At 47.9% G+C, this 13,942-nt stretch overlaps 2 protein-coding genes across 4 annotated transcripts in view; both read left to right on the forward strand.

Moving 5' to 3' along the window:
- PNPLA2 (patatin like phospholipase domain containing 2) overlaps positions 1 to 5,478 on the forward strand; it is a 31,304-nt gene extending 25,826 nt beyond the window's left edge. The window contains exon 9 of the mRNA XM_069803534.1: positions 56 to 5,478. Within this exon, the coding sequence (XP_069659635.1) occupies positions 56 to 320 (265 nt within the window). The 3' untranslated portion in view covers positions 321 to 5,478. The remainder of the gene's footprint in view (positions 1 to 55) is intronic.
- Positions 5,479 to 7,082: 1,604 nt separating this feature from the next.
- The window catches only part of CRACR2B (calcium release activated channel regulator 2B), a 49,913-nt gene continuing 43,053 nt past the window's right edge, over positions 7,083 to 13,942 (forward strand). For 2 of the 3 annotated variants that reach the window (XR_011328088.1, XR_011328089.1), the window contains exon 1: positions 7,090 to 7,189. The gene's annotated coding sequence lies outside the window, so the exon portion shown is untranslated. Of the gene's footprint in view, positions 7,190 to 13,942 lie in introns of all 3 variants that reach the window. The other variant, XM_009923322.2, reaches the window with a different exon arrangement.

Raw genomic sequence — 13,942 nt, forward strand, 5'->3', positions numbered from 1 at the left:
GTGACCTGCTCAAGTCTTCCCATGTGCTGATTCTTTGCATGTGTTTGCCTTTCAGGCTTTACTATCACCTGGAGCTTGGAGGGCCCCAGAGCCTGCCCATTTCTTCCACATCAGCCTGTGGTGAAGCACTGCCTATGTGGATGAGAAGCAACCGTTCCCTCTCTGATGTCATGATGAAGTGGGAGGAGTACCAGCGCCAGCTCATGCTGGGCTTACTCTGCATCAATGTGGACATGCAGGCCTCCCTCTTCCCTCGGGAAGGGTTTCAGATAAAGCTTCCACCTCTAGACTGTGCAAAAGAGTGCCTGCCACTCTTCTGAGCCTGCTGCCGTGAGGGGAAGGGTGGGTGGGAAGGGGAGCAGATGTAGGGTAGGACCAGTCTCATCTCTCAGCAGCGGGCTGCCCTGTGCTCCTGAACATGCTGCAAAGGGGATTTCCCTGGGATGGAGACTGGTGGAATTGACTGTAGCCATTTGTTGCCCACTGGGCCAGGGAGGGGGTCTCCATGTTCAAAGACACACATGGACTGATACCTTGCTCTAGACTTGTGTTGAGGCCTGGCCATTGCCCACGTCCAGGCTGATGCTGACCCAGCTGGGCTCTCCCAAATAATGCACTTTGAATTGCTGTTGGCTTTTTACCACCAAATAATCAGGATGTAGATGATGCTCTCATGTTCATACAGCTTTTAGCTTTGTTTTTTAGAGCATTAGTCTTGTTTTTTCTTAAATCATCTGATATCCCTTAGCAATTTGTGCTACTGAAAGATGGAGTAGCCTCTTGCCAAACCAGTTTTTCTCATGGCTTCCAAATCCCCTCTTGACTTCATTCTTTGCTGAAGCCATGTCCTTTCCTCTGTCCCTTAACTGCATCCCCACTGGAAGCTGGAGCTGGCCCTGCTGCAGACTGCACTGGGACTGCAGAAATGTAGAAAAGTTATGTATTTATCCTGATTCATGTTGTCACGGTCTCTCCCTTTTTTATTTTTGTCCTCCTGGCACTGCTGCAGCTTGAACTCTGAGTGTTAAGTAAGTCATTAAGCCTATTTAGAGAAGTAATTTAGACAGATTTTTTTTTTTTTCCAGGGAAATGTGGAATTTGAGGCCCCATTCCTGTTGCTGTGAATGGAATTAGTGTGGGGTTGCCCTGGAAAGTTGCCCTGGAAAAGCTCAGCCTGACTATCTCGGGATCAGCTTAGCAGCTGAAGCAATGTGAAGTGCTTGTAGGAAGGTGAGATTGTGCAGGGCATGTTATTTTGAGTGGCTTGTGGTGGAGTGTCCCAGCAAGTGCTGAGGAAGTGGCTGCCTCTGACAGGGCTTGGGCTTTGTGCCTTAAGGGACTGTCCAACTGAAGGAAATTCCAAGTGGGAGATACAGAAGGGATCTCCTGCCAAACTGGGGCTTGGCTCTGTCTTTTGCTCAAAGACTTTGGACGTTGAGGCTTTGGAGTGAGAAGGATTTAGGCTTGTAGGTATACCAGCCTCACAGCTTGCTTGTCTCATGTTGTGGCTCACAGGTACAGCTCTGCAGCTGGCAATAGCAGGAACATCAGAAGTGGAAGTGAAGTTAGGAGTGGTGGTGCACATGCAGCCCGTGTGGAACTGGCTACGTTTGTCTTGTCCCTTAAAAGATCAGAGCTAGTGGGTCTGTAGCAGGGCAGGACTGTGCCTTGTAAGGTACTGCCTTGTCAGTGGTCTGGGTTGTGACTTGCTGTGCAGAGGCATGAACTCTCTGTTCTTCACAGGGTGAGACATGGCTTCCTGTGGGAGTTGCATGCACTTAAGCTTAAGTCCTTGCACTATGACACAAAACCAGCTCCTGGTATGTTCTTCTGCAGCGTGTCTAGCTGCATGAGGCATCTTCTACCTCTCCTAGCACAAACAGCATGCAACTGGCCAAAGCAAACATATGCTGTCTTTGCTGGGGAGCAGGACAGCTGCTGAAGCTGATTACATAGCCTATATATGGAATAGTGATTTATAATCGACTCTTTGGCACCTTTGATTTAGAAAGGGTAAATAACCCCAGAAGTTCTACTAGTAGCTGGAGAATGTAGTGAATCTGCTTGATCGCATCTGCATGAGCAGTGTAGGTGAGGTGGTGGGTGGTGTTTCCTACCAGTACAATTGTGCACTGGGCATGGGTTTGAGTGTTTGTGGTGGAGACTGTGATAAGCATCAGGACTTTCCTGTGGTGGCTGTTGCAAGCTGGGAGGCAATAGACTGGGCAGCTGTGGTGCTAACTGACTGTTGGGGAGACACCAGTGCAAATACAAACTTGTGACTTAAGAGTATCACCTATGTAACGCAAGGGCCTGCACAGCTGATGAAGCAGGCCTGCACTTAATGCAGTCAGATTTAGTCTTAAGCTTCACACAGTTAAGGCAATTAGGGAACAGGGAAATCACGACAGGAAGAGAAAAAATTGGAGGATTCTGAAACCAGAATAGGAATATTGGCTTATAAAACAAGTCAATCCTGTGATTGTCTAAAGCCTGCAGGAAAAGCTTACTGCTAGATGGATACAACTCTAATCGAAGTGAACCAGCAACAAGCTACTGTCAGGTAGTGGGAGCAGGATGAATTTGATGAAAATTGGAGTTGAGAAAAGGTGTTTATTTTCAGGTTTGGTGTGGGATTTCTTTTCTTCCGCTGCTTTGGGCAATCTTCTTTGGGGCAGTGGCACGTGCACAGCTGCTTAGTTTGCCAAATGGGTCTCTCTTGTCCCTAATGCACACAGAGCAATTGGCAAGAACATATAGGTATTTAATGGGAAGAAGTGAAGGCATTTCATCCAGAAGCAAAACATCTTTGAGGGGCAAAGCTGGATAAGGAAAATCTTGTGCTTAGAAGCTGCAGCCCTTTTGACTCTGCCTTGTTTGTGTTAATATATGGGTGGAGAAAATGATGCAACTATGTCTTTTATCCCTTCTTCCTGGACTGTAAAACCACTGAGTGATTATGTAAACCACTAAACTATGAAACAAAATTCTCTTGGCAACAGAGTGCACTAAGAAATCCCTTACCCCTACATCTCCTCTTCTCCTTTTGCATCAGAACTGACTGGGCTGGTGCCACTGTCTTCCAGTGCTCTGATCCAGAAGGCTTGCTGGTTCTGGTCCACGCATTTCGTGAGGCTAAATGCTGTGCCTGATAAAAGGCCTGAGTTTCATCTCATCTGTCTTTTAGTTTATTATATTAACCTCTCAAAGAGAAGCTTTTGTACACTTATAACTGTAACCACAGACCAAAGCCTGGCTTTAAATATAAAGGTCTAACTCTTCAGGGAGGAAACTCCTCTTTTCCCTATGCTAATTTGCAGGGTATGAAGGGATACTGGGAAAGCACCACTCTGTATTAACCCTTTATTTGCCTGTGTTTATTCCCCAAGTGATGCAATGGCTGTTGTGTGATAGCTTGTTGGCTTTATAGATTTAAGCTCTGATGAAGAAACTGCAGATCTGTCAAAAACGCCTCAAACTACCCTTCTCTTCCTTAAGAGAAGTTTCATGCATTTGCTTGAAATTCTTGCTGCTCATTTATCACACTGCAATGGATGAAGAAAGCAGGGAAGATCATCTTGCCCTCTGCAGAAAAAAGGCTGCGGCTGCTTTTGAAAATAGCTTTTTGTTATGCAGTGCTGCTTTATTTAGATTAGACCCCACTTTGAAATCCCTGGAAACCTTGTGATAGGCTCTGGATTGGATATGGAGGGATTTATTGTGATAGTGCTAACTGGAGTTCTTCAAGCCTTTGTTCTATGTGTACCTCATGGCATGCATTATCTTCTGGGCAGCAGTTGCTGATTAATCTACACTTGTCAAGTTCATAGGAACAAGGTAATAATCTGTAGCAGTCAGTCCCTTCAGCAAAATGTGTGGCTGGGCAGCCCAGCGGGTAGTTGCCAGGGCCTGTCTGCTCTCCAGTACATGGTAGTTCAGAGGTCAGGTTCCTGGACCAAAAGTTCATCTTGCAGTTCATGTCCAACTGTCCTTGCACTCACTTGAACTCTGCAAGAGTCCCAACCCTTGCTATTTCCGCTGTTTCACATAAAGGGTCTGTGCATTCAGGAATCCACTTTTTTTTTCTCCTTCCTGTGATGCTACTGCTGCTTTTAACAAGGGTAGTGGTGAACTTCTTGTGCATCTAACCAGCCCCTAACCTGTACAGCACTGTAGAGTTGTTTTATGTTGTGTGCAACAGTCTGTATCTATGGCATGCTCTGTAAGCCACAAATTGTGTGTGCTATTTTGGGTTTGGTTTGCTGCCTGCTCTACTGTTAATACTGTTGCAAGCTGATTTTCAAGGGGTAGGAGAAAATACTTCACTTCTGACCACATAGAACCCAGGAATTGTTTTCTTGTGGCTTATTGGAGGGATGTGTACCTGCAACACTCAGATCAGAGAATAAAAGAGAATCTGCTGTCTGCCAGCACTGGGTTGTCCCTAGTACTTGTATATTCCCCAGAGGTTTTGACCATTTTAAAAAATGAATCTAGTAATTCACTCTCTCCTCTGAGAGAAGAGCTCTCACTTTCACCAAAGTGGTTGTGGGAGAAATACCTGAAACTCCTTGTGCGTGTTTCCCTTAGGGGTCCATTTCTGCTAAACGCATGCTAAATGTGGCTGGTGGCAGGGCTGAGCGTTGCCAAAGTCAGAGGGCCTTCCCAACAGTTTTCTTAAGCTTTGTTTCCGTCTTCCCCTTAAATCAATGAGAGAATGGACCACCTCACCTGGCTGCCACGTCAGCCAGTTCATTTGTGCCAAACATACGCTGTGCCTTTATGGTGGGTTCTGGCCTGCCTGCCCTCCATGTCCCTGCGGTGTCTGCCTTTCTGAATAGTGGTACTTGCTCCCCTTTCCTCTCCCTCCTTCCCCTTGCCTACCAGTGGGATGTCACTCTGTTTGCAATCTGCAGGCAGCTTTGCTAGGACAGTCTCTAACTGCATCTGTCTCACTGTGTTGGATCCACATCAGTCTTCCTGCACAGGGAGGGGAAACCTCTAATTCCAAACAGAAGGCTTAGAAATGTAACTTTGAAATAAATACCTCTTTCTTCTGGGATTTTTCTCTTGCTCTTGAAAACAGCATCTAAAGCAGCGCTTTGAGCTAAATGTGTCCTGGGACTCCACTGCTGTCACTGGGTTTGAGAAGACCCTTAAGCACACAACGCATGTGGAGATCCTGTGGAAATTGCTGATGTTGGAGCAGCAACTAGACGAGCAACAGCCTACACAATTCATGTATTTACATGGCAATGTCACTAAGTAGTGTTCACAGTCACTTTAAAAGTTCAGTATTAAATTGTTAATGCTCTTTTCCTCATGTTTCTTTTTTTCTAATGTTTTGCTGAGGAAAATGTAACTATTTATTTTAACAGAAATATACCTTCTAATAAAAACTTTCTCAATATATTTACCTAGTTGCGTTAGGTTGCTTGCCTTTCCGTTTAAAGGTTTATTAAATGTTTTTTGAATGCACTGTATGATGTGGGTTTGTTTTGCTGGGCCCTATCCTGTTCAAAATCCTCTCAGGGTAAACATGCATCAGCATGCAATGAATGGGGTTGACCTGGAGGTGAAAAATGGTGCATTTTGGCCCAGTTCTGACTTCCTCAAGCCAAAATGCCCCAAATACTACTAGCCTCTGTTTTGTTGGAGCTTTTGGGTAGACCCTCATTTCCGAGAGGAATTAAGCACCATCTTGTGGGAACTGCAGGTGCTTGGCACCTGTGAAAGAGTTAGGAAAAAGTTGTTCTAAAATTTGAAACTTCTCCAACACAGGTGCATCTCTTGGGGAAACTGACCCCTGTCTCTCGCGCCTGTTTACCAGTTGGTGAAATAGATGATGCTGGTTGCTGTGTACCAGTCTGTTTCAGTCAGATACCGAGGTCTGCCCTGGTTAATCTCCAGCTGGGGCACATGGGAGCCGACAGCCCTTGGAGTCTGGGGTGCAAGCCTGTGGAGCCGGCTGTGCATTGCTCCTCTGGTATTGCCGGCTGGACTGCGGAGCTGGGACCCCCAGGGACAGGGAAAATAACACCACATAGGTTGAGGTTTGTCACTGCAGGTGTCCGACAGATGCTGCAGGGCTTGGGCTTTCCCCCCCTTCCCCCCCCGTCTTTTGGCAGCAGTAAACTGTAGAAAGATACTTTGTTATGTGCTATCACAGGACGAGCACAAGTGCTGCGATTACTATTACAGCATGCAGCTGATAAAGCAAGCTGCTTTTTCACCCCTAACGACAGCAAAAAAACCCCAAACATCCCAACTCGGTGCCGTTAATCGCTGAGGCTGATTTTTCTTCCACAAATCAGCCTCGGCGCCGGGTGATGCCTGCGGCTTCGCCGAGGGAGCGGCTGCGAGCGGGGCCGGGTGCGCAAGCCCCAGCCTGCCTGTTTCGCGTCCTTTGGGGGATGTTGGGGGCCGGGGAAGGGGGGGGCGGCCCCGCTCCCCGGCCGGGACGCCCGGCGGGTTTTCTCTCGCCCGCCCGCGGCCCCGCTCATTTCCGGGTCGGGGCCGCCTCCAGCGGTAACGGCGGCTCCGCTCGCCCGCGCCCTCGGGCAGGGCGGCCGCAGGTGCCCGCTCCGCTCCCCCCCGCCCTGTTTGCCGGATCAGGTAAGCGGCATGAGGGGCTCCCCGGGGCGGGTGGTGGCGGCGGCGGCGGCGGCAGCAGCGGGGCGGGCGGGCTGGGGGCGCGTTGTCGTTGGCGACGGGTCCCCTCACCGGGGCGGCTGCCCCCCCGCCATTTTGTACGGCCGTTGGCGCTCGGGCAGGACCCCCTCAGGGGCCCGAGCCCGCGGTGGGGAGCCGGCGAGGACTCGGCAGGCGAGGTGTTGGGGAGCGGCTGCCCCAGCGAAGGGCCCCGGCCTCGTCGGCCTCCCCTGTCCTTCCCGTGCGGCTGTGGGGAGAGCGGAGCGGAGGACTGGGGAGGCTCCGTGTGCTGCGGGGGTCCTCGCCTGTCCGGAGCAACGTACCTGCCTCGTCCTCAGCTGCCGGTGGTCCCTTGCCGGCGAAGGACGGCTACGGAGGACCCACGTTCCTGTGCAAAGCCACATTCTCTACCACGGCGTAGCTGGGCCGTGGCCACGGGATGGGGAGTGCAGCCCTGGCTGGGTCCGGGCTGGGGAGCTGCCATCCTGTCCACCTTCTCCCTTCCTCTGTTGCTCTGAAGTCTGCAGGCTCCTTTGAGGTGAGGTCCAGGGGCTTTGGTCTTGTGTGCTGGACCTGAATGGAGATCTTTTATTTTTCTCTTTTTTTTCCTCTAGCATCCTCTGTTCAGGGAATGTTCTTTCTTGCCACAAACTAGGTGCAGATGACACTGCACAGTGAAGATGCCACAGGTCCCTATGGCAGCTGCATTAGTGCTGCTTCTCCTTCCCTTTGGAAGGAAAAAATACTAGAGCTTTCCCTCTCCTAAGACTGCAGCGTCTTTAACATCCCGTGCGCATGGGATGCACTTCAGTGAACTTGTGTGTTGAACCTCAGGTCCTTCCTGTAGGACTTCCTGAAAACAGCCAAGGGGAAAAGAGGCCAGTGATCGCCAGCCTCAGACACAGGGAGATGGCTGTGCTCAGGAATATCCTGAGGAGGCAGGATAATCCAAACACAGCTTGCTTGTTTAGATGTGACCTGTTGAGTCCTTGCTTATTCTGATGGAGATGATGGCTCTTGTGCATCAAGGGGCTCTCAGAAAACTGGTAACTTCTTGCCTTGCCTTACCCAGGTTCAGGGGCAATTGCATCTTATTTCTCATGTTCTTGAGCTATATTTATTTCTGAGGATCACATAAGCAGGTGTATACAGATGAATATATATATACATCTCCTGAGGGCTATAGAAATGGCTTTTCTAGATGAAACAGATAATCAGTCTAGTCTGTCCTTTCACTGGCCAATTCAGGTGGTCCAGAGGAGGTTCTGAGAAACTGCAATGGGCTGGAATCCTCTCTTTGCCAGGGCATCCTGCCGCACGGAGACTGATGCGGCATAACATTTTTGGGTCCTTCATAAGAAGGTATAAAATCTCTCCAAAGTTACCCTGCTGGGCAAACAATGTTGTTCTCATTCTCCAGAGCATCACTTTTCTCTTGGTCTCTAAGCTGGGTAGAATAAACTGTCTGACTGGAAAGTCTGCTTGGCTGTTTTGTCCATCAAATAGGAAAATTTCTCCCCCACCCCAGTCTGATGCATCTAATGAATCAAGACCCTACCATCTACTGATCTGAAGATTGTATTGCAAAGGAGGACTGTCTTTAGCAGCACGCAGATAGTGCTGGGGGTCTGCTGTTACTTGTGACTTTGCCAGGCAGCCTCAGAGAATAAACTAATGGGATGAGGACAGTTGGCAGTAACATGAATCATATGGGCACAGCTCCATGCACAATGTTCTTCATGGTCAGAGAGCTTTGCAGATATTGATCCTTATGTACAATAAACTAGGTTTGGTTTCCATAGTATAGCCCATATGTTACTTGCTGTCTAAATCTTTTTGATTTGATAAGGCTGCTCTGGGACCAAATCCTCCCACCTCTCCTCGCCTGCTTGCAGGAGCTTATCTCGGATTTAAAGATTGACAAGAAACTTCAGCTGTAGCAAATGTGTCATCTTCCACTGAGCAGAGCAGCATCTTTCCTGTTCCTGCCAGATGCCTTTGCTTGCTGTCCATATAAAGTCTAAGGTGGAAATACTTGGTTTACTTTGAATGTCTGAATCTTGAATGATCCCTTTTGTTGTTGCATCAAAAGAGCAGAACTGCAACTGTCCTTTGTCACTGTGTATCCTTTGAGGTATGGATAGCCCAGCAGCTTTAAAGGGAGATGCTGTTAATGTTCTGATTACCCCTCTTAATATTTTTCTAGCAGTGTTCTCTTCTTCCCACCCTGCATCCTAAAGCTTTAATTTCTTGGCTGATGCCAAGAAGGATTTCCCTATGCATGGGGAAAATAGCACATTTTGCTAAGCAAACCTGTCCTCTGCAGCTGTGCAAAGACCACTGGGGTGGATCCACTAAGTATTCCCTGTGTGCTTCTGCTGTGGCAAGGTGCGCAATGTGCTCTTCTCAGGCCATATGTTCAAAAGTCTTGCCAGCCCTAGGCTTTTAAAAACCATGAGCCAGAGTTAAAAAAAAAAAAAAAAAAAAAAAAAAGGTGCCATGGGATGACATAAGTTGTTTGTTTGTTTTTTTTTAAATGAGGTTCTTAATTTGCTTTTGCATGCTGATTTCTGATTGTCTTGGAGATTTCTGCATGTCTGTATAGGCTGCCAGGAAAGCTTGAATCTTGGTATTACACTTGCCTGCAGGACTAGGGCCCTCAAGTGGAATAACAAATATTGTGAGCTTTGGGAGAAAACGATGCCAAACCTCAGGTTAATAGCTGTTGTGGGTTGTGCATAGATTGTGGTACTGTGAACTTTCAAATGAAGTCTGGAGCCATGGTGGGTTTTCCTGTGCATCGTTCGGGTTGGAGTAACATACATGAGTGGGAAGCCCTGTGGACTTTTTAACCAGGTGTTTTTCTCTTAACCATGTGTCACAAAGCACTAAAGCAGGAACAAACACTCTCTTGTGCTCTTAGAGGCTGTGACTTTAATCATAGGTTTGTTTTGGAGGAAATAGGTATGGTACAATGCCCTGGAAGGGTACAGTGCTCTCATCTGGTTGCCATAACTGGAGGAAAATCTGTCAAGTAATGAGATTGAGAGCAAAGAGGCTTGTAACATCCCTGCTTTCTATCTAGTGAAGTGTCTGATTGCAGTTAATTTAGCAGAGATGTCATCTGAAGGAGAGGAGCTGTTGTCCCTGCTTCTGTAGGTTTAATCTCTGTGCTGGTACAAGACTTTGTATCACTTCTCTGCACCAGTTAATGGCCCCATCTGTGTGGAAGGGACTGCCTGGTTCAGAAGGATGTTTGAGGATTACATACACCTGAAAGCCCTGTGGGAAGGTTTGTGTTGTTCTGAGGATGATAGGAGACCTCTGAAAATGTGACTGGGAGCCATGAACCTCCTGACATCTGCTGTGGTGGTCCAGCACTGTCTGGGCATGGGGCTGGCCCGAGCTTGTGATGCTGGTAAGATCCCAGCGGATGCAAAGATGTCACTGTTTACTGCAGATGATATGTCATGGGCTGAGGCAACCTGTGTTTTTGAAGAGGAGATGAGAGTATGAATAAGGGGAGAGCTCTTAAGACCTCTACTACAGCTTTTTGAAAGAATTAGCCTTGAGCACATGTGCTGGATGAAGGCTAATGCAGTGAAAGCTTGAAAAATGTCAAGTCCATTTGTTGTAGCTGTGCAATCAAGGTGGCAGTATCTAGGTGTTTATTGCTTCCTATCTCAGGCCCTTCAAAAGAATAACAGGCAGGATATCTGCAGACCTTTGGAGTAGTAGGGCTGGTAGCTGTGGTGTTAAAAATAAAATTGCGGTATGTCTAAATAAGTCATTTAGGCTATGGAAAGCAAACCTTTTGGGAAAAATGCAGCTATGTCTAGGCATAGCTAGGTGAGTCCAGCCTCTGGAAAAGGAGGGTTAGAAGCAGACCGCAGTCTACCTCTAAGCCTTCGGCTGGGCATAGTGGGAGCTTGAGAGAGGTGCAGGTGCGGGAAGGCACATTTAACACATAATACAGGAAAACTAGGTGGCCTTCACTGTTATAGTAGCTGAATACCTCTCCATCTCATTCAGCAAAACATCTCTGAGTAAGAGTAGTGCTTTTATCTGCCTCAGTTTCCCCTCTGTAAAATGAAGAGGAGGAAACCAAGCTGATCTCCAGCTGGGAATTTAAGCTGTAGGTGACCTGTAGGTTGACAGCATGATGGATGTTGAAGTCTTCTCTCCGGACAAATGGTCTGACTCCCTGTAAAATAAAATTGACTGGCTTATCTATTGGCAAGGACTAGTGTGGCTGTACTATGTCCAGGGAAGGTGAGCTGTATGCCTGTGCTAGCAGCAGGTGAAAGTGAGATGAGATGTATAAATATTGCTGAGCCTTATTTTCCCCATAACTCTTGCTTGTGGACTAAATGCCCATTTTTTTGTGGGGTAGGACAGGCAGGCCAGCAGAGCCGTCCTGCTCTGGTGTGAATCGCTGCAGCCTGAAGCTCCTGGCTTCTGCCCAGCTCCCCTCCTTGGCAGGTGCAGAGCTGCTGAGCTTTGCCCAAGAAGGAAGATCAGCATCATCATCGCTTAGGTAAGATAAAATGTGACCAAATCCCTGTTACCCTTGGCAGGTGTGGCTAGATGCTGGCTGGGATTTGTGCAGCTCTGAGGAACAGCCAGGCATTGCAGCTGTGGGGAGGGTTGCAAAGCCTCTTTAAAATGTGGAGTCTTGATGCTGGAGCCCAAAAGGGAAGGTGGGTGCACCTCAAGGGATGGTAACAGCAAGGATCTGAGGGGTGTGAGTGAAGGAACAGCCATCCAGTAACCCTGTGGGCAGAAGGACTTCTGCTGTGTGTCCCTGTGCCTATGTCCTGCTGTGGACTCTGGGGTTGATGTTGCTCCATGAGCAGCTCCATCAGCTCAGTGTCCGCTGAGCAGGGCTGTGCGGGTTGCCCTGGTGTCTAGCAGGGCTGAGGACCTCTTCAGCAGCAGTGCTGCCAGAGCCTGTCTCTTCAGCTATAAGGTTTTTGAAGTTCAAAGATGTCTGTTGTCCTGAAATGTGCCCTTCCATCTGAGATCAAGGGAACTAGGAAAAGAATTCAGATTTATTGGAGGGAAAAAGGACACAAGTGGATGTCCCCACAAATGTACACGTTTCTTCCATTGCACGCTTTGCTCCTGTGCTTGAGAGCTGCCTTTGCTCTTCTTTACTCTCTTTGCCTCTTAAAGGAGTTTGCAAGATCTCTGCTCTACCTTTCCTTCCTCCCAGACATATAGCCAGAGAAGTAATCCTCTGCTCCAGTACAGATGCAAAACCCTCTTTGATTTAATGCATTTCCTATGGCACAAAAAGAGTCTTGCTTCCCATGCAAATCTGGTTGCTTAGTCAAAGCTGCTAAATGCAAATGGACCACTTGTAATTGTTCCTTCTGGGAAGAGTGGTGGCCTTTATGTAAAGCAAGAAGATAAGACTTCAGGAGCTCAGAGAGCAGAGCAATACGCAGATTTGTGCTGGAGAGAGGTCAGCATGGCTGTAGTTCATTCACAACCTGTTTCCAGACTTGTGAGGTGGGTACTAGGCAGGGGGATATTTCAAGCTGTCAGTATCAAAGAAATGAGCATTTATAGAAATGGATTAACATTTACTAGTTATGGGTGGGTGGGGGTTGGTCGGTTATTCTCTCCTCTCTCTCCTTACCACCTCCCTGCTGCATCCATGTGCAGAATTGGCGCTGACTGTGATTTGGTGACTCAACCTGTTCTGACGCCTGGATCCCTTTCCTCTGTTCAGGTTGGACAAATAATGTTCAGTCTGTAACCATGCTTGAGAGCTCTTGCTATTGCCCTAGATATGGGGAGCTGTAATGATGCTTAGATTGGCTTAATCCAATTTGATCTGAAAATCCACTTCTCTGAACAATAAATGTCGCATGTGGGGGGTGGTATTCAACTGTCTTTTACTAAATCAAAAACCTTTTTGGCATCGGTGTATGAAGCCCTTTTCTTTTCAACGTGTACCACTAAATGCACAGGATGTGCAGTATGGCTGAATTAGCATTACTATGGGAACTGTAACTTTCTGTGTTTCCTGACCTTTATCCATGTAACACTAAGGATTCATCAATGTGGCTCCAAAATGCTATTTATTTTTTTGTGTTTGATAAGCTTTTTTGTTCTGGTCAATACTAAGAGAAGCTTTATAAAGGACCCCAGGAGGAGATTAGAGACAGGACAGGCTGCAAGGGAGCAGTTTGCTCCCTTTTTTGTGCTGTTCTAGCAGCATCCCAGCTGAGACCATGGTTCAGTGTTAAGCATCACCTCTGCAGCAACAGTAAACAAAATGGTGAGTAAACTCTCCTGCTCAGAGGCAGGTACCTCACTTAGTATGGGTTGGTTTGGGTTTTTTTTGCCTCAGCTACACTGCTAGAGCCTGCCCTAAAGGATGTGTGATCCTGGGGCTGAGGCAAAGCTGAGCCTGTGAGGAGTGGATCATCCTGGTCTGAGAGGAGCAGAGTTGCCCTCTGGCAGCACAGAGCCCTCCCAGATGGCTCAGGGGACCTCGCTGCCCCTGTAAAACCTGTATTAATGACAAATGTGATAGTTTGTAGTAATCTTCATGTCCATTTTTTAGTCTGGGTTTTGAAATAACCATCTTAAAATACATGGGGAAGGGCTTGCCTTTACCTTTGCTTTCTGCATGTCCCATCACTTGCTGCTGGGAGGATGGGGCTGTTTGGAACTCCTCTGGTGGGAGGTTGATGAGCTCTCTGCTGTTCAGATACCAGCTGGAGTCTTCTCAGTGGGAGTCAGTGGAACAGTGTTTTTTGCTCTCTGTAGAGGCTGGGCTTGCCCACTTGTGACTTGCATGGCAAAGGTTGTTTGCTGAGCAAATATTATCCTTGAGGGCTGACACAGAGGCATTTGGGGCAGGGATGAGCAAAGGGGACAAAACCATACCAGGTGAAGAGCCAGCCTGCCAAGGTCTCGACATGCTCTTTTTTTTTTCTTTGTCACCTTCCAAGAAATCCTGAGGCTTAACTAATGGGAGCTGACACAGCTGAGGGCAACTTCATGCTGCCTGGAGGCCCTGGAGCTGCCATTGAGCGACAAATCCCCATCAGTATCTCCCAACTGTCAGTGGGCAGGGGTGGCTTTGCTTCCTTTTAGTGGTGCTGTGGGATAGAGGGACGCTTTGGTCAGTGGCAGGATAGAGGGTGGCATCTCTGGCTGCTTTAGTGAGAAAGTCCTGGGGTGTGCATCCCACCCCTGGGGTGTGTTTTATGGTGCTTTGGAAAGATGGTCCTTGCACTGTCATCTTATGCTTTGCCTTTTTTTTTTTTTTCCC

This window comes from Haliaeetus albicilla, chromosome 16 (genome assembly GCF_947461875.1).
Source record: "Haliaeetus albicilla chromosome 16, bHalAlb1.1, whole genome shotgun sequence".
Lineage (NCBI taxonomy): Eukaryota > Metazoa > Chordata > Aves > Accipitriformes > Accipitridae > Haliaeetus > Haliaeetus albicilla.